Below are 27,545 nucleotides of genomic sequence, written 5' to 3' on the forward strand. Positions count from 1 at the left end.
AAGAATTTTCTTTTCTTAAGATCTACGACTCTTGAAAAAGAAGTTCCTGTCATCTTCATCCACCCTTTAAACACTGGATTATTCCGGATTAAAATTCAAGGAGCCACTGGAAAATTTAACATGGTCATCCCTCTTGTGGATGGGATGATTGTCAGCAGGCGAGCTCTTGGTAAGGTCTTCATATGTGGCTGAAGAGTTAAATTTTCTTTTTCTTTATTATTTTTATGAACCAAAAAGAAATAAAAATAAGGAAATGGTGATAATTAATAGCTTCCACATGTAGGAAATGGTATGACTGTTGTTAAAAAGGGAGCATGTTTTGTTCTGTTTTAATCTGCCTTTAATCTAGTAAATATAAGTAGAACCTCACCAACTTCTGGTGTTAAGAAAATGAAGATAGCTATTCGTGATTCAGGAAGGAAAATAGGCTGTTAGACTAGATTTTGATTCTCCTTTTCCTTGTCATTTTATATTTCTTCTGACAGGTTTATCTTTGTCTCTCTGGGGCTGGGAGGTTTGCAAATTGAATGAAATAGTTTGAGTATGTGAATAGTTCACCTGAATACTGATAGTTCACCTACTGAAGTGACTAGTTTTTAACATTTATTTTAAAACTCTCTGTTTTCAAGGCTTTCTGGTAAGGCAGACTGTAATTAACATTTGTAGAAGAAAGAGACTGGAGAGTGACTCCTACAGTCCACCCCATGTCCGCCGGAAACAGAAAATCACCGACATTGTCAACAAGTACCGGAACAAGCAGTTGGAGCCAGAGTTTTATACTTCACTTTTCCAGGAGGTTGGACTCAAGAACTGCAGTTCTTAGACCACTGAATTTCTAAGACTGTTGAACCCCAGTTTGGGAACTATAACACAGCAGAACAGTTTGATAGGTGATCACTGTAAAAATAAAAACAAATCACTCCCAAGAGCTTACTGTTTAATCACCAGAATAGAAGAAACACATTATAACCCATTTGATAAAAGACTTTTGGCTATCTAGTGAAATAGCCTCCCAGTCACAATCATATTCCTGCTGATAATGATGACATACATTTTAGCCATAAACTTTCTTTTAAAAGTGACAATTTTAGTTAAACCGAAGCCTTTTGAGGAGAAAGGCTTTTATGCATCTCAGTTAAACACGTGCATTGGTAGTATCAACAAATTTGCAATATAGAAGTTGAAGCTAGTTTTATACCTCACTTTTTAGGAGGTTGTATTAAAAAAAATCTGTCTCAGAATCTTCCAGGACATTTAAAGACTCATGTTGATAGCATGGAGGAGAAGGAAAGAAGTCTCAGCCTTCTACTCACTTGTAGGTCTACTTGTCATCCAGCTGTCAAACTGACAAAAAGAAAATATGATACATGTTTTTTTCTCAGATAAGAAGCCTGGCATTAAAATATGTCATATTTTTTTCTCCACATTTCAGAAAGTTGTCCTTGTCATCACTGCACAAATATGTTTGAAAGCCTCAGTTTCTGGGCCACCCAGCAACAGATCAGAAATGGCGCATGGCCTTGTCCTTTAATGAGGATGCAAATAAAGTTTGTAGGGTTAAAAGTTCTAAGACAGCAGTGATACCCCCACTCTCTCCATTATTGTCCAGCGGAGTGACATAATGACAGGTTAAACATTTGTGATTCATTAATTAAATATCATTTAAAGAAATGTAAGTTCACAATAGGGGTTGAAAATGATTTGGTTTCATCCATGATCTCTTATTTCAGGACCAAGCAGCAAACTGCAGTAGTTTATGAAGGATTCTAGTTTGGGGTTCAGGAATAGCCTCTCAACGCTCCTTATTCAGATCTCTCCCAGAGAACTACTCGATTTCCTTATAATTGACAAACATGAGTGACCACCTCTTTGGGTGGCTACTGTTAGAAATGGCTAACAGTTGTCATCTTTTCTGGACTTTGCCAACCAACAGATCCCTGCCAGGTTTTGGAAATACTTCTGTTACCTCGCTGCTACTTTTCTGCAGGGATAAAACTTTTGAGGTGGCCAGACCCAGAACATCCTTACAAGGATTCCTGTTACAGTGCTACAGTATACACTGCTCATTTACCCTATTCTCATGTGCTTTCTTCTTTAGTAAGATTATTTTATGTTAAGAAAGGAAGTGATATTTGAAGTCCAAAGAGGAATGATCACAGTTGTATAAGAAGTGTTTTCTCACTTGAACTCTGATGTCAGTAGACTCTATAGGTCAAAGCTACAACAATCTGTTTGGGTTGATGTTTTGGTAGTTTACTTAGGGGGCGGGGATAGTGTGGGACCTAATTCCCTGTGCAAATGTCTCTTATTCCAGAAATATGCATTTTGCCATCTATGAGCAAGAAATATGGGCATAGCAGCTCTTGGTTTAAAGTTTGCCATAACCTTTTCTTCATGTTTGTTTTAAGCTCAGGTAAAGATAACCTCTTCTTTCTATGACTCCAGTTTCCTTTCAGGTTATAGTATTATTCAATAGTTGATTTTCTTTTTAAGCTGGGCAATAAATTGATGTTTCCAGATGGTAGCATGGGAGAGGGCTTAATGGGATAAAGATGAGAAAATTTTACCCTAAAAATGTTCTAGTGGTTCACAGGAAGAAGATGAGGTTTAACAACTTTTAAGGTAATTCTAGATTGACATTTTGAGGGGAAAATGGGCTCTTGTTTTAGTTGAAGTGAGCAGAGAAGGCTGTAAATTGATGTGTAACTTAACATTCCAGAGGTTAAAAATAACTGATAAGATGCACTTCTTCAGTGTGATTCTTCAGATCAAACTTTTACCTTGGCATAGTTAATGTCAGAAAAATGTGCCGTGTGTGTGTAAGGGTTGGGCTTCCCAACCCTTCAGTTAGCTCTAATTTCTGGCAACTCCTTGTAATTCCAGTGTATTTGATAAGTGAACAACTATGTTGAATGCATTTGTGATCTGGGAGACTCCCTGGTCTTCCAGGGAAGGAGAGATGTGCAGCCCTTGAAGGCATGAAACTTCTAATGTGTACGGAGCCAGTGGAATATGGGATACACATACTGCTCAAAATAACATCGGCCCAGAGAGGGAGTGTGGTAAGAACCCTTAGATCCAGTCTTTCGCTAATATGGATTTGAGTTCATGGTCACTATGTTTATCCACCTGTCTGTGTTAAAAATCACTTTGAGTAAAATAGCACCAGAGGAACATATTTAGTACCTAATATTAATATTTAGTAGTCTGTTTGATAAATTTGCCAGTGTATGTTCTAGCCTTTGGGGGAAAGCCAGGGCCACTTTTGTCTGTGGCTTAAACAGTTCAGTTGCTTGTCTGTTGGGTATGCCAGGAGGTGGATGAGTGTGGCATTCTATGAAGAGGAAGGTAGTAAGTAAGGTTGCCCATCTACTGCTGCCTTAAATTGGAGGAGGGAGCTTTTCTCCTCCTCTCTGATTGGGAGCACTGAGGTCAGTGAGGAGGGCTTTTACCTTGTTAACCCTTTCCTTGTTTAACTAGCTTTCCTTTTTGTCTAGGACTTCTTCCTGAGACCCTCTTCCATCCACTGGGCCTTTGAAAGGACTCATTACATGTTGGGTTGACCCCCTTTTTTTGCCAGCACACGCGTGCACACACACATGCATACTCATGCACATTTTCTGTCATTTCCAAGTCCTTTATTTCAGGGCAGCCATTTTCCTCTGGACTCATTGATAAATACAGATACCCACACCTTTGGCCAGTAATGTTGGTTCCCTGCAGGTTCTGTGTATGAGGCCTTCGTGAATGGTTACTTTTCCGTATACTAGGGAAGCATTTGTCAGACTCTGCAGACTGGGTTCTAGAGAAGCAGAGTCTTTAGGAGTACTCATTTCTTCTGGAAGGTGGAGCTTTACCCAAAGTGGAAGTTAGCCTTGCTCAAAGATGTGTTTTGTGGTAGTTGGTAAAAAAAAAAAAACCTATTGGAGATAATTTGACACTCCTGCTGGCAGTAGTTCTCCATTCACCATTTTAAAGCCCATTCAGGTTCTATCTTCCTAAAAAAAAATTGGTTGCTGTGTTTACATGAAATGATGATTGGAGTCAGATAGTCTGTTTTAAAGATTTCCATGACAGCCTCTTTTCTTGAGTTGGAGAGATGGGAGGTGGTCCATCCGTACAATGTGGAATCAAATGGTGGGTTTCTTACTAGCTAAAGAAGCCGTGTACCTATAGTGTTTTTCTCAGAATATCAACTCATGTTCTTCAGATGCTTTTCTTTTTTTAATGGTGAGGGAAAAGGTGTAATTTGGGATTCCACAGTGCCTTGAATATAGTAGGCGCCCAATAAATACATGTTGAAGCAAACCAAGTTTCCCAAGTTCTCATCTCTTACAGTGACCAAGACATCTTTCTCCTCCGAAGGGCTTGGCAGTTGTGGCTAAAAAATAAGCAGTATCATTATTTGCTTGAAAATCATATATACAGTTTGTATGAATTTCAATATGTTGCCAAGACATGATCTTTTTCTTACTGTATTTTCTGTAAATATTTCTGGCACTGAACTGTAAAGTAAAGGCAAAGTGTAAATATGAAGGCGTGCCCGTGCCCCTTGCCTCCTGTGTTTCATCTTCGTCAGTTAGGGAAGAAGGTCCAGAGGTTTGTTTGTATTTATGCCGATCCTTTGTCCAGAAGAAACCCATGGAATATTGAATGTAATACATTTAGTCAATTAAATTTTAAGGCGATTCTTATCTAATGACTGTGTGTGCTTTTGGATCCAGGCTGGGGGTTACTCCTATGCTGCTGCTCTTAATTTTACCCTTCCAGGGGATGTCTGCTGGGCTTTGGCTGCCCTTCATAATTTAGATGTGTAGTTTAAATGAACATTAAGTGAGTATTTCATGAAATACTCAAAAATTTGATTAATTTCTAAGAAAAATATTTGGCCTTCTCTGCTGGAAGGAGCTTATATAATTGAAACACTGCCAATAGAGGCTCACCTTTCAGAGGCTGGGAATTGCTGAGGAGATAGATGCTTGTGTTACGGGAACAAGAAGGTGCCAGCTGTGCCCTCTGCTTGCAGAAAATTTGAGCCCTACCAGGGCTAGACAGGAAAGAGGGGAGGTGCAGAGGTCATCCCCTGCCGCCCACTGCCCACTTTGTGTAGGGCAGACTGTAGAGGGTTTCTTGGAGCCAAATGAGTGCCTTTAGGCCTAGATCACAGAGTGGAGTGAATGGACCACTTGAAACAACCTTGAGAACCATGTGGTGCATGCCTCTGCCAAGAGCTATGCCTCTGACCTAGCACAGACTTAATGTGACGTGTGCCACCCTATTAACTGTGTCTGGGAGCTGCCTGCTTTGCACTGTGTGCTCTGCCTGCTCTGCCCGCTCACAACCAGACCTCCAGCTGGGCCTAGTGGCCAGGAAAGCTGACAGCACAGTAGCCCTGTCTTGGTGTCTGGAAAGGTTTTGTAGCCAGAAAAATGTGTGCTCAAGCCTTTCCCATCTGTGCTGCTCATCTAGCTCTCTCTGACCCCAACCTCTTCAGCACTCAATGCCAGGGAATCACTCCCAACCCAGACCACCTGCTCCTCCTCCTCTTGGCCTCTGGGCCTTGCATCTGGCACATCCTGCCTGGGCACTGCTCCTCTTGGACACACATTCTAGTCCATTTTCCCAGACCTCCTCTTGTAGGAACTCAGGCCATCCCTCAGCTAGGCTAGGACTCTTTAAACCATGCCCCAGCTCTCCCAGCCCCTCCCATGCTCATTTTTTCCAGTTGCTGTCCCTATGTCCCTTCTCCTTGAATTAGTGTCTTTTCCTATAAGGGGGTCCTTCTCCATGTTTCTCCCTAGGTTTACCACCCACTTCCTGCAGCTGCTCCCCCAGCCTGGACCTGCGTTTGCCTTACTTTTCAACAGGTGCTCTTAAGTCATGAGATGCTGTGGTCTCAAAATCAAGCCTGCATCAGAATCATCCTAGTTCCTTATCAGTATGTTGAATCCCAAGCCTCACCCCTGCCCCCAAGAGGTCTGAGGAGACGAAGGTGAGCCTGGGAATTGGCATGTTTAATAAATACACTCCAGCACCCACCCACCTGCTGGCAGTCACAGGCAGATGGCCCGAGGATCCTCTTGAAGAATACCATGCAGCAGCCAGTCCTCCAGTGGGAAGCCTGAAGCCTCTTCTGCCATGGTCTGGCACATGGAGATTTACTGAATACTTCATGAAAGAACAGATGACAGAAGATAACGATGACGTGGGAGTGTTCTGCTCACTCAGGAGATAAAGGAAGAAAAGATTAAACTCGTTAGATGCCCCTCACTGAAAACCCCAATAAGGAGAGGCACAGAAGCTTCCAGATTAAGAAATAATCATGTATAGTCATTTACTGTAATAATCATTAGAATAATTACTATGTGTGAGATTTTAAAAGTTTTAAGTGGCAGCCCAGTGACCAATCTAGCTTGGCAGACGTTTTGTTTTGCAAACAGTGCTTCAACAAGGTCTGATCCAACATTTTAAATTTGAGAGATTTCACATAGAAATCCAGACTTTTTGCCTGTCTTGGGAAAGTTAGGAGTCCTGGCAATAATGGGCCTGCATTTCACTCGTGGCAGTTATTGGCTGGAGCTGCCACCACTGCATGCTTAGGATGCAGTAAGCTCCATCCAGTTTGCTGCAGTCCCCAGCACTCCCACAAAGTGTGGACGCGGGCACACACAGCTGGTATTACAGGACCTGGGGACTTGGCTGGCTCCAAGAGGGGTCTGTGACTTCAGATACATGAACACCGACCCTGGGGGTAATTTTTGTCCCATCTATTTTTCTAACTTATAAATTACCTCCATCTTACAAGAAAGAAGGTCAGAGGGGTGCCATGAACCTAATAGCTACTGGGCTGAGATTCAAACCCAGGCCTGCCTGGAAGCCTGGGCTTTTTAATTCTCAGCCAGACTGTCTCACTGCGTCTCTTCCCACCCATTCATCCAGAACAACTGTCCCTCAAAGTGTCCCCTGCATGCATGCTTTGCCTGAAGGACACTGTGACTTCCTTGTTACGTCACAGCTCGGTCACAATTGGGCTGAGAGCAGAGCATGGCCCAGCCTGCCAGGTCCCCAGGGCAGCCCTGCCAGCCAAGCCCAGGCTGGCCCAGCATAGCCACACATGTGCCATGAAGTACCCTTTGGTGACGCTGGTGAATGACCTCACATTTTCTTTCCTGGGTTTCTGGTTCTGCCTCCCTGTGGGTTTGCTGCTGTTATTATTGATCATCTGGTTACACTTCTTACTTAGCCAAGGTGAGCTGTTTACCCTGCCCAGGCAGGGCCCTAATCCTGGAGCTGGGTAGGGGGCCGAACAGGCCAGTGTGTCCTGAAACAAATGCAGAAGGGGTTTCATTCAGTCATTTTAAGTGCTGGCTCAGATGCAAGCAGTCAGCTCTTAAGTGGAAAGGATTGGTTTGGTTATTTAGAGAGTTTCTTAACCTAGAGTTCGAGAGTGAGTCCATAAGTTTGACTGCAAAGCAGTATGTGTGTGTGCACGCCTATAGCATGCATGAACTTTTGAACAAAGGAAGAGGTTATCCCTCCAGGCAGATGAACTAGAAAAGGGTGTCCCTTTCTGTGGATATAGCTGGGCATGAGGCACTGTCAGCAGAGCGTGGGCTGGATTTCAGCCCCGCTCACCCCCTCAATTAGGTGCGTTTGTGCAGTAAACAGTTTGCACAATGGGATACAGCATCCTTAGGCATTTTTCAGGCACCCGCAGATCACTCACTGTTTTCTGCCTAGACCATATATCAGAAAGGATCTGGCTTCTCTGGGAGACAGGCTCATGGAAGCCAACTGACATTCATCCTGACCTCAGCATGCCACCAAGAGGAGCAAGAGGAGGTGGGACGAAGCCAGCTGTGGAGGAAGCTGGGGATGGCGGGGCCAGGATATGGCCTGGCTGTGTGGCAGGAGGCGTACTTCTGCTCCTCTGGCATGTGTCTCCCTGAGCATCCCCTTCAGCAAGAGGGCTCTTCCTGTTGGCACAGTGGCTCACGCCTGTAATCCCAGCACTTTGGGAAGCCAATGGCTAGATTGATCGAGCCCAGGAGTTTGAGACCAGGCTGGGCAACGTCTCTACAAAAAAATACAAAAATTAGCCAGATGTGGTCGCGTGCATCTGTGGTCCCAACTACTCGGGAGGCTGAGGTGGGAGAATTGCTTGAGCCTGGGAGGTTGAGGCTGCAGTGAGCCAAGATCACACCACTGTACTGCAGCTGACGAGTGAGACTCTGTGTCAAAAACAAAAAGGCTTCTTTGTGGGGACCACTTAACCTCCCACCTGCTGCTGCTGAGCGCCATGACCTTTGGCCAGCTAGGCAGGGAGGGTGCAACATGTGCTACCAGCAGTGGTCAGATGTAATTGAGGCAGGGTAAGAAGTCCCTCCCTACACCCCCACTAGCTCCATGATCTCAAATGTAGGGGCTGATCATTGTGTAATTATTGGGAGTTCCTGGCAAGAGCCTAGGATGTCCTCTTGTTTCTAGAAAATGTTTATTTAAAGTGTATTTTCATAGTCCCAGGGTAGACCACAGCCCTCCCTGAGGGGCACAGTTTAGGCATTGGGCCCCACAGCTGGTAGGGAGTCAGACTTGTTTGCATACTGGCAATAAAAGTTGTCTCTCTCGAGTCTGGAAGACATGGGTTCAGATTTCATCCTTGCTCTTTTTTTCTTTTTTTTTTTTTTTGAGATGGTGTCTCATTCTTGTCACTCAGGCTGGGGTGCAGTTGCACAATCTCAGCTCACTGCAACTCTGCCTTCTGGCTTCAAGCAGTTCTTCTGCCTCAGCCTCCCAGGTAGCTAGGATTACAGGCACCCGCCATCATGCCCAGCTAATTTTGTAATTTTTAGTAGAGACGGGGTTTCTCCATGTTGGTTGGGCTGGTCTTGAACTTCCGACCGCAGGTGATCCGCCTGCCTTGGCCTCCCAAAGTGCTGGGATTACAGGCGTGAGCCACTGTGCCTGGCCAATGCAAACATTTTAACAGCTTCATGACAAGCCATCAGATAGAAGGACCGGGTCTCTGTGTGGTGTGATGGTGCCGCAGCTTAGTCACCCAGACCTCTCATGATCTGTGGATGTGGACAGTTCCCAGGTGTTTTATTGTTTATATGTATGTGTTTCACCACAAAACAGTGCTGCAGTGGAAATCATTGCGTCTTTGTACTCAGATATTTGTTAATGAATCAACTAGTGGACAAATGGCTGGATGGGTTAATGACTCTGTCACCTCACTGCCTCCTCCTGGACCATGCCTAGTACAGTATATCATTGGCTCACCTCTGTGTTCTTCCCCTTTAATAGATGGATATGGCCACTTTCCCAGTCCCAGGAACAGCCTTCTTTCTTGATCCCTGGTCACACTTTAAGGCCCTGAAGTCTTCTGAGGCCTCAAGGCTGGCCTGTGGGATTCTGCCTTGGCCCTAGCCTCAGACAAGGCTGCAGGGATGCCCAGGCCTGCCAGGGGACTCCTTCCTGGGTAAGGGGCAGGAGACAGGATATGACCACCCAGGAGGTCTTGCCTCGTATCTCCACAGATTCAGAGGAAAATGACTCCAATGTATCCTTGGATTGGGAGCCCTGGAGCCAAGGCCCGGCCGAGTTTTGCTGGAAGGGGACACTTCACAGCCAAGAGAAGGAGAGGCCCTGCTGGTAAGCCTGCTGTGCCATGGGAGGCCCTTCCAGGGGCCAGGGGGACCCTCAGGGCCCACCCAAAGCCTTGGGCAGCTGCTATGTGGGCAAGAGGCTGTCTCTACCATATTGGAGGTATGCTCCCTGGCCATGCTGGACAACGGACTCTCTCCAGCATGTGACAGCCTTCTGCCTCATTATGGGGGAGACCTGGTGTTGCCCTGTTGGAGGACCAGCCCCCCTGTGCCACAAGAGGCCTTTACAAAGGTCCCCTACCCCTTACCCTAGGGCCTCACCGCCAACCACTCTCCTGACGGTCTTCTGCCAGCTGTTCCCTCATTCCTCTGTGCGGGGCACTCCCTCACCTCTGAGGGCTTGCTCTAATATCGCTTTTTCAGTAGGGCTCCCCTGGCCACCCTATTCGATATTGAAGCCCCCACCCTATCCTCTGCATCGTTCTCCTTACCCTGCTCTGCTTTCCTTTCACCGTAGGACTTACCGCCTTCTAACACGTTCGCTCGTGGCTGTATCCAAAGCCCCAGAACACTGCCCAACACACACCGGAGGCTCAATACATATTTGTAGAAGGGATGACATGATATTATTATTGTCATAATGGCCGATATTCCAAAAAAAATGGCTGATATTCCTTGTGGGCTTAATAGGTATCAGTGCCTGTCTTAAGCATTCCCCTCTCACAAGCTTACTTATGAAATCCTATGAAGAGGATATGATTCTCACCTCCATATATAAATGAGAACATTTACAAATGAGACATACACACACATACGCTCATGTGAGGTGTCAGGGCAATCAGATGTTGTACTCAAGAGCCCTTGCACCCACTGAATACCCAGGAGACCTCAGCCATTCCAGTGGGGTTAGATGCCATCTCTATACCAATGGCCCCAAAATGAGTGTGTCTCATCTAATCTCCTCCCAAGCTTTGTTACCTGTCTGCTTGACACCCTCGTGCCTAGAATGGGAATCTTGATTCCCATTGCCACCCAGCAAAGCAAAACAGCACCCTGATCTTATGCTAGCTTTTCTTCATCTCCGTGAATAGCACCAGCTGGGACTGATTCTATTGCTCGAGTCACACACCTGGGCGGCAACCTTCTCACCTCTCTCTCCGTCTCTCATGTGTCCGCCTTTCTCTGTCCCCTTGGCCACCATAGCCTGCCCTGCTCTGAAGGTGATTCATGCAGCATGTTCATAGCCCCTGCCCTGCCTGAGTAGAGGGAGGAGGTGGTGAAAAGGAGCCCCTCCCTTACCTCAGTTGGAGGGATTTTTAGCCTTTTGGGTCATGATCTTGAACACTGAGGGCCCTTTTCCCAGGAAAACTCACTCTTATGCATGCCCTCAGAGATTTGTGTACGGGGCCAGCTCCATGGATATGTACCCTGCAGTCCCACAAGGTCCCATGCTCAAAAGGGTCCCATGCTCAAAAGGGTCCCATGCTTGGCTGCGGTTGTATTGAAATACAAGGGGCCCCACATGTTAATTTGCTATTAGGCCTTGTGAGTTATGTAGCCTGTCCTGTTTTTATATCATTGGTGGCATAAGAAAAGATTTTCAGACCCTGCCCAAGAACCCTATCCCACTTATCCAGAGCCCTTCCCACCCCTGTCACTTACCTGCCTCTTTTTTTCTTTTTTCTTTTTTTGTTTTTTTGAGACAGGGTTTCTCTCTGTTGCCTAGGCTGGAGTACAGTGGTGCGCTCTTGGCTCACTGCAACCTCTTCCTCCCAGGTTCAAGCAATTCTCCTGTCTCAGCCTCTGGAGTAGCTGGGACTACAGGCACATGCATCACACCTAGCTAATTTTGTATTTTTAGTAGAGACCAGGTTTCACCGTATTGGTCAGGCTGGTCTCAAACTCCTGACCTTAGGCAGTCCACCCATCTCAGCCTCCCAAAGTGCTGGTATTGCAGGCGTGAGCCACCATGCCCGGCCTGACCCACCTCTTTCTTACCCTTTCATCCCAATGGCATCCCTAGTCCCAACCTTCCTTTTGTTTCTAGTTTGTTTTCCTGGAGTCAGCAGGGCAGTAGCAATGGCGGAAGTGGATGGGAGAGACTTGCCAAGGAGGCGAGAGGACTTTGGCAAATGTGGTCCCTCCCTGGAACCCCCAACTCATCTCCTCTTCAGACTGACCTGCGAAAGCCTCCAGAGGACCCAGCCCTTCTCCAGCATCACAGATGACCTCCAGCCCTGCAGGGAGTCGCCTGGGGCTGGGAGGGCATGAGAGCAGCAAGCAGGCCCATGGGGAGAAATGGGCCAATTTAACTCAGAGGGATCTTAAAGCAGGGCTGAGCCAGAGGGTGTGGGTCCATATGAAAGAAGCGAGGGGCTTCCCATGCCCGAGGGACCCCTGACAAACTTACCAGGCCTGACCAAGTCATTCATTCAACTAGTGTAGGTCTGAGACTCAGCCCTGGCCCTGATTCAAGCCATGTAGGACCCTTTGGGAATGCCCATCTGTTAAGGGGAAGTGGGGGCTTGCTCTGAACTTCCATTCTCTGATTTCAGACTCACTCCTTGATTGGATTTCAGGCTGATCTTAATAAAAAATATTTGATAAATAGCTGCAGAGTGTCTCAGAAGTACCTAGTTTGGTAGGAGTAGGAATAGCTATAGGAGCAGCTCACATTTAGTGAGTGCTTACTACACATGTCAGGCACTTTTCTATGTGCTTTATACTTACGATTGCTGGCCGGGCGGGGTGGCTCATGCCTATAATCCCAGCACTTTGGAAGCCGAGGCAGGCAGATCACTTGAGGTCAGGAGTTCGAAGCCTGGCCAACACAGTGAAACGCCATCTCTACTAAAAATACAAAAATTAGCCAGGTGTGATGGCACATGCCTGTAGTCCCAGCTACTCAGCTAGCTGAGACATGAGAATGGCTTGAACCCAGGAGCAGAGGTTACAGTGAGTTGACATCACACCACTGCACTCCAGCCTGGGCAACAGAGCGAGACGTGGTCTCAAATAAAAAAAACCAAATACATATGATTGCTTTTAGCCCTTTAAGAATTCTGCAAGGTAGGGTCTTTGGTTACCTCTGTTTGACACATGAGGAAATAGGCACAGGGCAGTCAAGTAAGTTGGTCAGAGTCACACTGGGAGGGTTGGCATTTGAACCCATGACTCCAGAACCAGGTCCCATTCCACCATGCCAGTTCTTCCCCAGGGGGGGTGCTGGGGGAGGTATGGTGGGAGGTGTAAGGTTTCAGAGGGATAGGCCCTCCAAGATGCCAACTGGGCATCATCTTTATCCCTTCTTTCTCCCTCACTCCACACCCCACCAGCCACCATGACTTCTAAATGTCCGAAGGAGAGAGTTGAGCCCGAAATTATTAGCCGGTCTCCTGGCCTTGGTCTCTGCTCTTTCTGCCCTGTTGGAATGATCCACCCAAAGCACAAATTGGGACACGTCCCTTCCCATCTTCATGCCTTCCATGCTTTCTTTTGTCCCTGGGCTAAAGTCTGAGCTCCTCATCAGGTGCAGAAAGCCACCCTTTGGGATTTGAGCCCCACTGAATTTGCTGGATGAGGTTTCTATTCTTACCGACAGGCAACAATGAACACTCTTGAACCGAAATCCTTGCACATAAGTGTGCTTCTATCCAGAGAACACATTCTGAAAGGAGAAATTGTAGACTATAGACATGCATTTACATTTTGCAGATACTGCTAAGTTTCCCGACCAAATGGTGGCCCAAAGGGTGTATTAGAAGTACCTGTTTCCCCTGTCCTTTGCCTGGCTGTGCAGTCTCAACACACACTCTTACATACAGACACAGGCACTATCACACACTCACAGACACACATTCACACACAGACATGCACAGACACAAACACGTCCTCACACACATACACTCACACCCTCACACCTACACATGCTCATACACACATACACATTCACACGCATACACACATGCTCTCAATCTCACACCCTCACACACACTATCATAGATACACATACCCTCACACACTCACAGACATATCCATTGACACCCTCACACATACAGACACACTATCGCACACATACTCATACGCTCACAGAAACACACTATCTCAGACACACACACACTCTCATACACAGACCACATATACACTATGCACCCTTACATATCGGTATATGCATACACACTCACATACACGTATACATACACACATACACACACCACCTCATGCATACACACTATCATGCACTCTCACAGACACACATGCACAGACGCACTCTCACACATTTAAATATTTTGTTCTCAATTAGGCTGTGGCATTTAAATGAGAATGAGGAATAAATGTGGGCTAGATGACACACGCATAATCGCACGGACAGATGTGCACTCACACACATGCACAGACACGTACACTCACATGTACTCACATGCAGACATGCACACTCATATGCACAGACACGTGCACTCACGCACATGCAGACACACACTCACATGCATAGACACGTGCACTCACACATGCACAGACACGTGCACTCACATGCAGACACATGCACTAACACATGCATGGGCACGTGCACTCACACATGCAGACACGTGCACTCATACATGCACAGACACGTGCACTCACACATGCACAGACACTTGCACCCACACACATGCGTAGACACACACACACACACAACCCTCCCTCCTCCACACCAGCTTTGCTCCAACTGAGGAACTTTTGTCACCACAGGGTTTTCCTGGGAGCTGCAGGGGTGGCATTGAATGAACCGTGTCAGCAGCTCCTCCCCATGGCTTCTGCCTCTGCCTGGTGTTGTCTGCATTTTCAACAAGTGCTCACTTCCTTGGAGTCTCCGTGTGCTGCTAACTCAGCCCTGCCCGGTAACTCGACCTTGCCCGTCCGCGCTCTGAGGGGCTGCTGGGCCATTATTTAGCCTCCTTTCTGGCCTTGAAAAGTCAGTGGAGCCCCCCACACCCCGCCCTCCTGCCCCACCTGCTGAGGACCCGACCTGAGGAGAGTGAGTGCAGCGAGCCCTGCGCTGTGGTCTGGGAAGAGCGTCTGCCATGCCCCCTGGAGCCTTTGAGGCAGAAGGCAGATGAGGCCTCTCCTCAGGACCCTGGTCAGGTGACAGCTCTAGAGAGCAATTGTGGGGAGAGCCTTCCCTGCTTTGGGTGGGGGCTGAGACCCCGGGCCTCTGGGGATGTGGGCGAGGTCCCCATTCTGGCACACACATGCACGCTCACACAGGGGAGATGGGCGTGTGACTAGTAAACACATCCCGTGACGCTCTGGTCACAGGCTCCTGAGAGACATCATCCCCAAGTAGCAGCCACGGCTCACTGAGTGCCCACGCACTGTCCCACTGAATCCTCACAACAGCCCCCTCAGTCGGGTCATGGTTCCATGTTCAGACGGGAAAACAGGTACAGAGACGTTAAGTAACTTGCCCAAAATCACACAGCTATGAAGTGGCCCATTTTTCTGACTCTTAACCGGGATGTGTGTCTCCAGATCCACAGGAATACCCCTGGCTCTTCCTAGAGCTGAATGATGGAGGTTAAGGCTGTACTTGGGACAGCAAACTTGTCTCCCCAGGCTGTAGAGCGCAGGGAGCCTGCGAGGACAGTCACCAGCATGACGTGGGAGCACCACAGGGGCGTCAGTGATGCAGGGCCCATCTGACTGTCGTGCCTCTCGCTCAACGCCACACCCCTTGTCGCAGCATATGTTCTAGGCACAGACTTATTTTCTATCTCTAACCCTGTGGCCGCAGGCCTGGACTCCCTAGAGCAAGCCCCTCAGCCGCCATCACCATCCCATTCAGCCTCAGTGTCATTGTCTGCAAAACAGGGCCAATCTCCTCTGCATTTGTTTCCAGAACTTCTATGACAGTGTCACAAGCTGGGTGCTTTGGAACGGCAGAAGCCTGTGTGGGTTGATACTTCTGGGGGCAAGAAGTCTACAGTCAAGGTGCTGGCAGCGCCAGGCTCCCCCCAAACCCTGCAGAGGAAACAGCCTTCCTTGCGTCTGGCAGCTTCTGGTGGTTCCAGTGTGCCTCGGCTTGTGGCACCATCACCCACCTCCGGCCTCTGCCCTCCCATGGTGTCCCCCCTCCTACCGGCCCCGTGTATCTTCATGTCACCTTCCTGGTATGCATGCCTGTTTCTGGGACTGATTTTCCCCTTTCAGAGGGACACCAGTCTTACTGGGTTAGGGCCCACCCTACTGACCACATTTTAACTTGATTATCTCTGTCAAAACCCTATTTCCAAACAGATCCACTTTCAGAGGTACTGGGGTTAGGACTTCCCATGTTTTTCATATGTTTTTAGCGGGACAATTCAACCCATAACACTCTCTAGCGAGGTTATCATGCGGATCGCATGTGCTAAGGCATGTAAAGCTCTGAGCGTGGTGCTTGGCTGGCACTTCATTCCATAAATTGCTTTTCAAAGAAAAAAGTTGGCTGGGCATGGTAGCTAACACCTGTAATCTCAGGAAGCAGAGGTGGAAGCATCACTTGAGACCAAGAGTTTGAGACCAGCCTGGGCAACATAGTGAGCCCTGTCTCTACAAAAAATAAAATAAAATAAATGGCTGGGTGTGGTGGCGCACACCTGTAAATCCTAGCTCCATCCAGAGGCTGAGGCTGGAGGATCGCTTGAGCCTAGGAGGTTGAGGCTGCAGTGAGCTGTGATCACACCACTGCACTCCAGCCTGGGTGACAGAGTGAGACCCAGTCTCAGAAAAGGAAAGAAAAGAAAAGACAAAAGCTGAGCACCTGGCAATTAGATGCTCAGTGTACATTGTGTGCCAGGCCCCCCAAATCCTCACAATCACCCCTCAAGCCAGACAAAGTTTTCATTTAAATGATGCAGAAGCTGTGACTCAGAGAAGTTAAGGCATTTGCCTGAAGTCACACAGCCTAAGTGGCAGAGCTGAGTATCAGCCCAAGCCTATGAGGCTCCACCTCATCACACTGCATAGGACTGCGCTGTAGTGGGAAGCGAGGGCTGCTTGGAGGGGCAGAAAGGCAGGGAGAAAAGCGCTGAGCACATGACACGCAGGCCCTGGGGGGCTTTCTGGGTTTGAGGGACCTAGGATGAGTCTCTGCAATAGTGAGAAGCCCAGCTGACGGCAGGCTGCCGGGGGAGGTGCTGGCGGACTGCCAGGGTGCAGGGCCAACAGGTCTGAGCCACTCCGCTGTGACCTAACCGGCCTGGCCGATACTGGGGGGGTGCCGGGGGGTGGGGGTTGCTGGGACAGGGCTTAGCTGGGGCTGAGGAATGTTGCCCTGAGCGCGGGCACACTCACTTCTCCAGGCTTCATTCTGAGTACACGCAGCTCTCCAGGAAGCCAAGAGGGCACTTCCTTACAGAGGCTGGAGAGTACGATCTTCCAAGGTTCAGGCCACTCTCTCTTCCTTTCCTGCTTTCTTCTGAAGGGTTCCTTGCACCTAAGGGAGGTGACAATGTTGGGAGCAAATTCTGACATGTGTGGTATATCACATTGTTTGCTGAGAGCGGTGGCAAGGAAAACCTAGTTGGCCCCCCAAAGTGGAAAACTGACCCCAAAGCAGAAAACTGCTCAAAGCATTTTAAAGCAGTAACCAATATGAATATGAATATGTCTCGCACCAGATGAATTAGTTCTTTGGACACAGAATATGTGACTCTTTCCTTTGTTCCCTCGTAAAGAGGGCTTTCTAGTCTATCTTTAACCTCTAGTAAACATCATTAGCTGCCTGGTGAGTTTACCTTTACAAATGAAAGAACACAGAGCATCCGCTTGTTAAACTTGTCACTGAAATGAAAAGAATAAATACGTGGGTCAGAGTCTGCTCTGGGCTCTCAGCTGGGAACACTGTGAGACCCCCGATGCCCCATTCTGATCACCCACCTTTGCTTTTTTCTTCTCTGTGTCTGTTTCTTAATTCCTTCGGCGCCACCTGGGTTGGGGTCTCCACAGCCAAGCTGGTCTCAGCATGACAATGAGCTGGATTTTCAGTTCTGGACTAGAAGTTCATTTACTCAGGTACTAATTTATTCACTCATTTACTCTTCCACCCATTCACCTAGTGGCTCACTGATTCATTCATTCACTCATGCTCTCACATATTCATGTCCATGCCATTCACTGTTCCACCTACCCATCCACCCATCCATCCACCCATCCAATCATCATGCTCTCATTCAGTTGTCTTCTCATTCATCCCTTCTCTTATCCCCCATTTTCCCAACCAATCTTTCATTCTTTCTCCTCCCATCCATCCATCCACCCACCCAAACTTTATTAAGCACCTACCATGTTTCCCACACAAAACTCCCTATGGCTCCCAAAGTAGTTTTGCACCCACTTCCATGGATAATTCACTTACTTATGGAGCCATGGCTCCTTGGCCTCCCAGTGGCGTGGTTCCCTTGTGTCCTCCGCAGGAGGAGGTTCAGGAGAAGTGGATAGGTGGTCATCTGCACAGCCCTAGTCTGCAGGCTCCAGCCAGCGACAGCTGCCTGAGACTCTGGGTGTTGCAGGACCCTGTGTGCTGCGAGGCCTTTCCCATCTTTAAGAACCACGCACAGTCCTGGGTACTGTGGCTCCAGCGGGGCCCTGTTTCCAGCTTCTTGGGCTCCATTCTTTCCTCTGTCGGGCCAGAGCAGAACTTCAGACTGTGGGGACCCATAGACTTGGGGTCCCTCCTTGAGGAGGACTTTGAGGCCTCTCTTCTGAGAGTACAGGCAAATATGCTGCCTGGAAAGATTCACGGACATCCGCAGCCTTAGAAGAGGGCAGGGCAGGGCCGGGCACGGTGGCTCATGCCTGTAATCCCAGCACTTTGGGAGGCCGAGGCGGGTGGATCACAAGGTCAAGAGATCGAGACCATCCTGGTCAACATGGTGAAGCCCCGTCTCTACTAAAAATACAAAAAATTAGCTGGGCACGGTGGTGCATGCCTGTAATCCCAGCTACTCAGGAGGCTGAGGCAGGAGAATTGCCTGAACCCAGGAGGCAGAGGTTGCTGTGAGCCGAGATCATGCCATTGCACTCCAGCCTGGGTAACGAGAGCGAAACTCCGTCTAAAAAAAAAAAAGAGGGCAGGGCAAGCCACAACAATCATGGTAAGTCTGTAGCATCCATCCTGGCCAGAGGACAAGAGAAGGGGCTCATGGTCCGAAACGGATGCAGGGAACAGTACACGGCCAGGGTAGCTGGCAGGAGTGCTTCTCATATATCCCTAAATGCCCTACTGCTACATCTTGGCATGTGTCCTTGTGGGTGCCTGGAAACTCCTTCCCACTCCCCACCCCTACCTGACACTCAGCCTCTGCTCTCCTCTCAGCTGAGTCCGCGTGCTCCTGCTCTTCACTCTCAGACACTCTGGTCACTTCCCCCAGGGTGCCTACAGAGCTCCATAAAGATTTCCTGAATGAATGAATGAGTTCTCATTTTACAGATGAGGGGTTTAAATTCCCCAGCTTTCCCCCTCCCCCAGCCTTTTCCCAGCTAGTTCCTCCTCCTTTACATCCCAGCCAAAAGGCCAACCCCGGCAGGGTCTCTGGACAGCCCTCACTTCCCCACTCCCGTTTCCTGCTCCCTTCCTATCCTCCTGGCCAGTGCCCAGGTCCTTCTCTTTTTACACCCTGACATCTTTCTGCTTGCTAGTTTCCTGTCTCCTGGCAAATGTCACCATCCCCATTTCACAGAGGAGGAAACCACGGCTCAGAGAAGCCTCAGAGGGAATGGTCCAGCCAGATAAAAACCCCTAGGTTTGAGCACTTTCTTCCACCCATATCAGCCAGGTGCTTTATTCAAGTGGTTTTACCCTGAAATCGGGAGGGCTGTAGGTAATAATGGTGGTCACGCAAATCATATTTCATGACAGTTTTTGAACAGCACCATTTCCACTTGGCAGTTCCAGTGTCGGTGGGCGGCACTCAGGGGTGCTTGTGCCCGCGCGTTCCTGCCTGTAGGTGGCCCCAGCCAAGCCAGCGCCGCCCCAAGAGAAGGCTGGACATTCGTCCTGCTTGAGGGTGTCTGGGAACTGGGTGTGCCACGGGGGCCCTGCCTCCCTCCTCCCTCTCACATTGCCGAGGAGTCAGCCCCACGGCTGCGGCTGCGGCACCCTGACGGCCCGGGATCCTCGAGGTGCCAGCCCATGGCTGAGCCTGCCATCCTCCCGGCCACCCAGATGGAGAGGCTGGCCCCAGCGTCCCTAGCCTCACCATGTCCTCGGATCCCGCGGGCTCGCATTGCCAGGCGCTGCGCCCAGCGCTGTGCCGACCTGGGCTGCAGGTACAGGAGTCACGGGAGCGGGAGGGAGGTTGGCCCTACTGTGCGCCAGGGGCATGTGCCATCTGTCTTCACAACATCCCTGTGAGCAAGAATCTTCCTCCGTCATACAGATGAGGAAACAGAGGCTTGGAGAGTCCAGGGACTGGCCCAAGGTCACCCGACTGTCAAGTGGTGATGGCTTCTAGCCCTGGTCCATGGGACTCCACACCCAGGCCTTCCTGGGACACAGCATTGCCTGGGCTCATGCTGCCGGCCTCCTGCAGGGGTCATTGACTTTTAGATTCTTAGAGACCACGAGTGACAGTGACGCCAGTATGTGCCATTTCCTCTTCCTCTGAATGTAGAGAGTACTAGGGGGCCCAGGGGCTCAAGATTCAGGAGTCTCTGGGGCAAGATTTTGGGTCAGTCTGGCCGTGTGGTCACCTTGCTGAGAACTGGTGACCCCTTGTTCCTGTTCAGCCTGCCACTGACAGTCAGACAGAATTTTCAAATAGTCATTTCCCCCACTATGATTACATCACATTACAATTTGATTATTATAGAAAGTCAAACAGTACAGGAATACACATACTTATTCTTGAAAACTTACTACTGTTAAAGTTTTGACATATACCTTGGGAGAATTGACATATAAACCTACACTTGTATCGTTTTACACAAATAGGATCATGGTATACATGTGCTTGTAAGGTTTTTTTCCCCCAACCCCTTAATTCATGTTAGGGACAGCTTTACATGTCAGTAACATAAAGATCGAATTCATTCACTTGGCCTGCCGGGATCCAACTTTGTGGATACCTTTGGTTCATTTGAATCCGTCCCTGTCTAACGGACATTTAGGTTGGTTCCAATTTTTAATAATTCTAAGCAATACAGCAGTGAACATCTCTGGGGACGTGCAGGGGTAAAATTCAAGTCCCAGACTTGTAGCTGCAAGTTTAGAAGGAATGTTTGTTAGAATCTTAAGCCAGATCGCCCTCCAAAAGTGTTCTAGCTCAGAACACACCTGCAGCGGGAGACCCTCATTGCCCCATTCATTTGCCACCCAAGGACCTGAAGACTAGACGAGGTCTGTACTCAGAGAGCAGATTCAGGGAGGAGGTGATCCTGATTGTAGGACAACTGAGTCCCAGATTTCTCTTAAGGGAACAACTTCTAGGCTCAGGAAAGGGAGGGGGAGCTCGGTGAGACCATTTCATTCATACGGCATGTTCCTGAGTTCCCATGTGTGTGGGGCTCTGCCCCATCCCAGGCAAAAATTACTCAGAATTACTCGGGATATGATTTTAATGAGAATCAATCTTAATAAGCCAAAGACAAGTTTGTGTATCTATCTATCTTCTATCTAATCTATATCTAATCTATGTATCTATCTATATGTTTCCTATTGCTGCTATAACACATTATATAAGCTTATCTATCATCTCTCTCTCTCTAACCTGTATTCGTTTTCTATTGTTGCTGTAACAAATCACATAAGCTTAGTAGCTTAAAACAACACAAATTTGTTATCTGACAGTTGTGAATTGTAGAAGTCCCGAATCGAGGGCTCTGTAGAGCTCTATTCTGTCTGAAGGCTCTAGGAACCGGTTTCCTTGCCTTTTCCACCTTCTGCCGGTGCCCACATTCCTTGGCTGATGGTCGTCTCCCATCTTCAAAGCCAGCTCTGTAACACCTTCACATCTCTCTCTGACTCGGCCCTCCGCCGTCATCACCATGCCTCCTTCTCTCACTCTCCTGCCTCCCTCTTTCATTTATCAGGATTCTGTGATTACATTGGGCGCACTAGGTAATCCAGGATCTTCTCCCAGTCTCAAGATCATAGCTTAATCACATCTGCAGACTCCCTTTTGCCTGATAACATATGTTCACAAATTCTGAGGATTAGGATGAGGACATCTTGATGTGATGAGCTGTGATTCAGCTGATCACACCATCTATCCAATCATCCGTCTATCCATCCATCCATCCATCTACCTACCTATCTACCTACCTATCTGTTATGGCCGTTCCCCTGGTCCCACCACCACCCTCCCTTAATCTCCTGGTTCCTTGTGATCTTTGAGGATATTAATATTGAATTCACTATAAGAGCTCCTGACCCATTGAATGTGCTTAATAACTACTGGTTGAATGAACAAATGAATGAACTTAAGAGAGTTTAAAATTTGAATCATTCATTCTCTTTATTACTGAAAACAACAACAAAAGCTACATTCTTACTTCCAGAACAGTGTTTGTTTTAACCAGGGTTCTGCAAACATTTTATTTGAATTTAATTTTTATTATATCTTTCAAGTATTAAACAGCTAGTAAAAATACTACCTCCACTCAAGTATCCCAAATGTTTTTTGTCAACCAAAATTATCTTGATTGTATGAGCTGTAAATGCTTTAAATTAAACTTATAAAATCAGCTTATAATAATATCACTGTTACTCTTTTGTTTTTTGAGAAGAGATTCCACTGCCAAATAAAAAAAAAAAAAAGCGAAAACCACTTCCCTGGGACAGGGTTGGTCTGTTTGCTCCAGGCCAGTGTTCTTGTGTATGGGCTTACAGGTCACTAGGTCAGTTCCCCCAGTCCTCTGAGTCTGTTCATTTCATAGCTCACTTACTTGTGAGTCATTTAGTTATTCAATAAATTCTAGCAGGACTGCAACCTTCAGTATGCAAACCTGGTTCTGTTCTGTTTACCCACGGCTCTCCAGCACTGGCACAGGGCTGGCTCATTGTAGGTGCTTATGAAATATTTGCTTGATGAATGAAATGCTCACTGCCTCTACATGAAGTCCCGTGCTGGACATGAGGGCGTAAGCATGAACACGAAGCTCTCTCAGCCCTTCAGATGTCCACAGGCTGGCCCAGGAGGAAGACATAACGTTGGTCCACTATCACGTAATACACTAAACGCTGACCGGGAAGGTCTGAGCAGGGATGGGTAGAGTCAGTGTTGCCATTAAACAGAACTTGCCATGATGTGAGTGAGGCGCAGAATTCACTGTCTATGCAGACTTAGTGTTAAAACCATGCAACATTGACCTTTGGAAGTGCCTCAGAGACCCAGTAGGAGTGAGGTGACTCTTGGAATTCCCCTTATCCCTGCTCCCCAATAGAAATATATTTTCTGTTAATTCCTGATTGCTATAAAAATAAAAAAAAGTAGCAAGTGAAATCCACCTGCCCCTCCCACCTCCAACCCACAAGAATAGCAATTGTGAGAAGTTAAGTATACATCCTATAGGATTTTGTGCTTCATAAATATTTACATACATGTATATGTAAAACGTATATATAACCCAATCCATGTACATAATTGTACTTATATATGTGAATTGGTTTATATTATGTATACTATTTTATAAATGACATTTCCCTCTTTATAATATCTTTTCCTGGAAAGACATAGAAATCAACATTATCGGGTTTTTTTTGACAGAGTCTTGCTCTGTTGACCATGCTGAGGCTGGAGTGCAGTGGTGAAATCACTGCAGCCTCCACCTCCCAGGCTCAGGTGATCCTCCCACCTCAACCTCCCAAATAGCTAGGACCACAGGCATGTGTCACCACGCCTAGCTATTTTTTAAATTTTTGTAGAGAAGGGGTCTTGCTATGTTGCTCAGGCTGGTCTCAAACTCCTGGACTCAAGCAATCCTCCTGCCTCAGCCTCCCAAGTAGGTGGGACTACAGACATGTGCCACCGCACCTGCCCTTACACCGTCCTCTTTAAAGACGGTGTGATGTTTCATTTTATGACCGAATAGGACTTTTGTTAACTAGCCTCCTGTTGATGGAATTGTAGATTGTTTATTTTTCTCTTTTGGTTGTTATCACAAGCTATACTGCAATGTTCTTGGACATGTATCTCTGCGTACTTATCCTTATGATACATTTTCACAATAGGAATCATTGCGTCCAAAGGTGGATACATTTAAAATTGTGGAACATATTTTGGGAGTTGGTTTTCCAGGAAGGCTGTACCCAATTAAACTCGCCAAGGGGGTGTAAGCTTGTTTCCTAGTAGACGTGACAATCTTAACCAGGCATTATTGTTCTTTTTAGTCTTAGCTAATTGGATTGAGAGAAACCCATCTGTTGTTTTAATTCACCCTTTTTATTATTAGTAGTGAGGTTGAGCATCTTTTCACATGCTCAGTGTCTGGCAGAGTTCAAGGGTAGATCAGAGAGGCAGAAAGACGCATTTTGAGTCTAGTGCACCAGGCAGATTTCCTTAATGAATAATGGGCTAAATGACTTGGCTGGTTGCACACAGATAGCTTGTAGAATCAATCACCTTTACAAGGTTCACCTTCACTCATATTTTGCTCATGTGTAGCTCAAGTCTCTGCCACTGGGGTCAATGCCAGCTGATCTCTCCAGACATCATGTCCCTTTAAACCTCCAGATACGCCCCCCTGTATGTGAACCCAAGCACTAATAAATCACCTACACGTGGTTTAAATGTGTCAGGTGTAGGACAGCCTGAATCTCAAAGCCCTGCTTCACCACTTATCAGCTGTGGGCCTCTGGGGAAGTTACTTAACCTCTCTGAGCCTCGGTTTCCTTTTTTATAAAATGGTTGTGAAGAGCAGTACCTGTTTCTTAGGCTTGTTGTGAGGATAAAATGACATTAATGTGTGTGAGGGCTTAGTATAGTGCTCATCAGGTAGGAACTGAACAATTTGTGTCAGATATCAGATATCAGATATCACAGGTGAAGTTCTTTGAGCTGACACCAAATAGCACAGGCTTGTTTTCATGGGACAAGTACATTCAGGACTACTGACTCCCTGGTATGGTAGAAAGATTTGCATTTGGGTCCTAAATCCTCCACTCATCCTTGGGAAAGTTCCCTCACTTCTCTGAGCCTGATCCTTCATTTGTAGAATCAGTGGTATTCAGATTGTGGCTGCCATTCACAATCACACATCCCCCTGGATCAAAACCCGGAACAGCCACCTCAGGACTGCAGCTCCGGGAACCAGGCTGCTGCTGGGGGCTTCTGACCACCTTTGCAGGAAAAAAGCCATTGCAAGCCGCTTTCCTCCAGGGCTCTCCAGCAGGAGGGGCCTCCCTGGATCCTGCTTACAAACCAGCAAAGGGCAGGTCCTTTCGGATGGGGCTTCCTGTTTTCCCTCTGCTTCGCACAAGGAAGCAGAGGTGAATGTGATTGCACGAGTGGTTAGGCTGCGTCCTTCACAACCCTGGGGTCCTCACCCTGCCTGCAGCGTGGAAGTCACTTCTCCACCTCCCCTCCTGTTAGGCATCACCGAGTCTACCCAAGTTGACCAGCAGATGCTCATCCAAGTGTGAGTATGTCTTTTCTCTACACTTGCCAGCCCTGGGTGTTGGCAGTCTTCTCTGTGTTTGCCAAACTGATAGATGTAGTTTATCCTTGTTTCAATTTGCATTTCCCTGATGACTTGTAAGGCTCCACATCTTTTCACATAGGGTGTTTGCATTTTATCTCCTGTGACTTGTTGATTTCTATCTGCTGCCGACTTTCCTAGTAGATTTTTTAAGTCTTTTTTTTTCTTGTTGCTTTCCAGGAACTCTTTACATAGACTGGATAGTAACACTTTATCATTTGTTGCAAACATTTCCTCTCAGATGAGGAAAAAGCTCTTATGACATTTTTTATAGTGTCTTTTGCCATACAAAAGTTTTAAGTTCTGATGTAATCAACTCAGCTTTCTTCCGTGATGGCTTCTGGATTTTAATTTGCTTGGAGAGACGTTCCCCACTACCATTTATTTCTTACTGACCTTGTTCTCATTAAACCCTAATATAGACTTCTATCCACCCAGGGAAATTCCTTTGGACTTCCCATCGTAAAGACCTGCTCCCCTTCCTGAGAGATTTTGCATATCTCATTTCCTCTCTGACATTCACTGACTGTTCCTTTAAAAGTGAGTTCTGGCTGGGCGCAGTGGCTCACGCCTGTAATCCCAGCTCTTTGGGAGGCCGAGGTGGGCAGATAACAAGGTCAGGAGATCGAGACCATCCTGGCCAACAAGGTGAAACCCCATCTCTACTAAAAATACAAAAATTAGCTGGGCGTGGTGGCGTGCGCCTATAGTCCCAGCTACTCAGGAGGCTGAGGCAGGAGAATTGCTTGAACCTGGGAGGCGGAGGTTGCGGTGAGCCAAGATTGCACCACTGAACTCCCGCCTGGCGATAGAGCTAGACTCCGTCTCAAACAACAACAGAAAAAAACAAAAAACTCAGATTGAGTTCCCACACTTCCTCCTCTAGGAAGCCTCTCCTCAGCCCACTGCCCCTTCAGTTCTCTAGTTACTGCTCTGTCCCCTGAGGCTGTTTGCCCCATCTTAAGTGGACTGTAGGCTGCATGTTGGTTGGAAAGCAGCCTTGTGTGTTCATGTTTTTGGGGTACTTCCTGTGGGCTGAATGTTTTACAGGCCTTACTTCATTTCATCCTTATTGTCTTCTGTATAGTATCGCACCAGCACCCTGATTTTAGAGGCCACACATAAGAGGATAGACCTAGGCCCAGACAGTGTGACTCCAGGGCCTTGGTCCTCAGCCACTGTAGTCAATGTTTTCTGTTGCAGCAATAACAAATGGCCACAAATTTGGTGGCTGAAACAATACAGATGTATTATCTTATCGAGTTCTGGAGGTCAGGAGTCCAACATGGACCTTACTGGTCTAAAATCAAGGTGTGGCAGGGCTGTGATCCTTTCTGGGGGCTCTCAGGGACAATCGACTTTCTAGCTTCAAGAAGCCAACCTGCCTTCCTTAAGTTGTGGCCCGCCTGCATCTGCAAAGCCAAAAGTGGCCAGCTGAGTCCTTCTCATGCTACCGTCTCTCTGGTTTTCACTCTTCTGCCTCCCTCTTCCCCATTTAAGAACCTATGATTTCACTGGGCCCACTCAGACAATCCAGCATCATCTCCCCAAAGTCAGCTGATTAGCAACTGTAATTCCATCTGCAACATTTATCCCACCTTTGCCATGTAACGTACGCATTTAACGACTCCAGGGAGGTGTGGGTAGTGGTGGTGGGGCTGTTCTGCCTACACGCAGCCACTCTTCCATATTGCTTTTCTAAACTTCGATCACCTGCTTCCACCCCCAGGTGTCATCCTCCCTCCCTCCCTCCAACCTGGGGCTTAGATCAGCGCCTTGGAGCCACCTGGAGGGCTTGTGCAAACCCAGGCTGCTGCACCCCACCCCCAGAGTTTCTATTCTGTAGTTCTGGGGCGAGGGCTGAAAATGTGCATTCCTAACAGGCTCCCGGGTAATGCTAATCCTGAAGGTCTGGGGCCCACACTTTGAGAACCACTGCGTTAAATTTATTAATCCTTCAAATATTTATTAATATCTGTTCTGTTTGGGGAGCTGGGCTCACACAATGATAAATAAGAATGTCTCTGGTCTCAAAGAGATCCCAGCCTAAAGGAGAAAACAAATAGGCCATGACTTTGGAGGGTGGTAAGTGCCAGGACATCAGTGAGCCCAACACCCACCTGTAGGAGGACTGCAGTGAAGGCTTCCTGAAGGAGGTGCTGCCTGAGCTGAGTCCCAAAGTAGGCACTGAGCAGGCCACGGATGGGAAGGAGAAGGGTGTTCCTGGCAGTAGCTGCCAACTGGGCAAAACTCCAGGGCAAGAGGGAGCCTGGTGCCTCTGAG

The 27,545-nt window shown here is 47.6% G+C and overlaps 3 protein-coding genes across 8 annotated transcripts in view; all 3 read left to right on the top strand.

Annotated features, from left to right (window-relative positions):
• The window catches only part of RALGAPB (Ral GTPase activating protein non-catalytic subunit beta), a 90,207-nt gene extending 85,513 nt beyond the window's left edge, over positions 1 to 4,694 (top strand). For all 6 annotated transcript variants that reach the window (XM_012455026.3, XM_064382432.1, XM_012455027.3 and 3 more), the window contains 2 exons: positions 21 to 169; positions 630 to 4,694. In XM_012455026.3, the coding sequence (XP_012310449.2) occupies positions 21 to 169; positions 630 to 823 (343 nt within the window). In that variant the 3' untranslated portion in view covers positions 824 to 4,694. The remainder of the gene's footprint in view (positions 1 to 20; positions 170 to 629) is intronic.
• Positions 3,015 to 12,215, top strand: ADIG (adipogenin). Its single transcript, XM_012455031.2, is given in 5 exon segments — positions 3,015 to 3,062; positions 5,802 to 7,248; positions 9,540 to 9,654; position 10,552; positions 11,656 to 12,215. Coding segments are annotated over 4 exon segments (747 nt in total). The 5' UTR covers positions 3,015 to 3,062; positions 5,802 to 6,971; the 3' UTR covers positions 12,010 to 12,215.
• Positions 12,216 to 19,758: 7,543 nt separating this feature from the next.
• Positions 19,759 to 27,545, top strand: part of ARHGAP40 (Rho GTPase activating protein 40) — a 46,803-nt gene continuing 39,016 nt past the window's right edge. Inside the window, exon 1 of the mRNA XM_064382433.1 lies at positions 19,759 to 19,895. Within this exon, the coding sequence (XP_064238503.1) occupies positions 19,759 to 19,895 (137 nt within the window). The remainder of the gene's footprint in view (positions 19,896 to 27,545) is intronic.

This window comes from Aotus nancymaae, unplaced genomic scaffold (genome assembly GCF_030222135.1).
Source record: "Aotus nancymaae isolate 86718 unplaced genomic scaffold, 86718_ANA_hifiasm-v0.15.2.pri h1tg000029l, whole genome shotgun sequence".
Lineage (NCBI taxonomy): Eukaryota > Metazoa > Chordata > Mammalia > Primates > Aotidae > Aotus > Aotus nancymaae.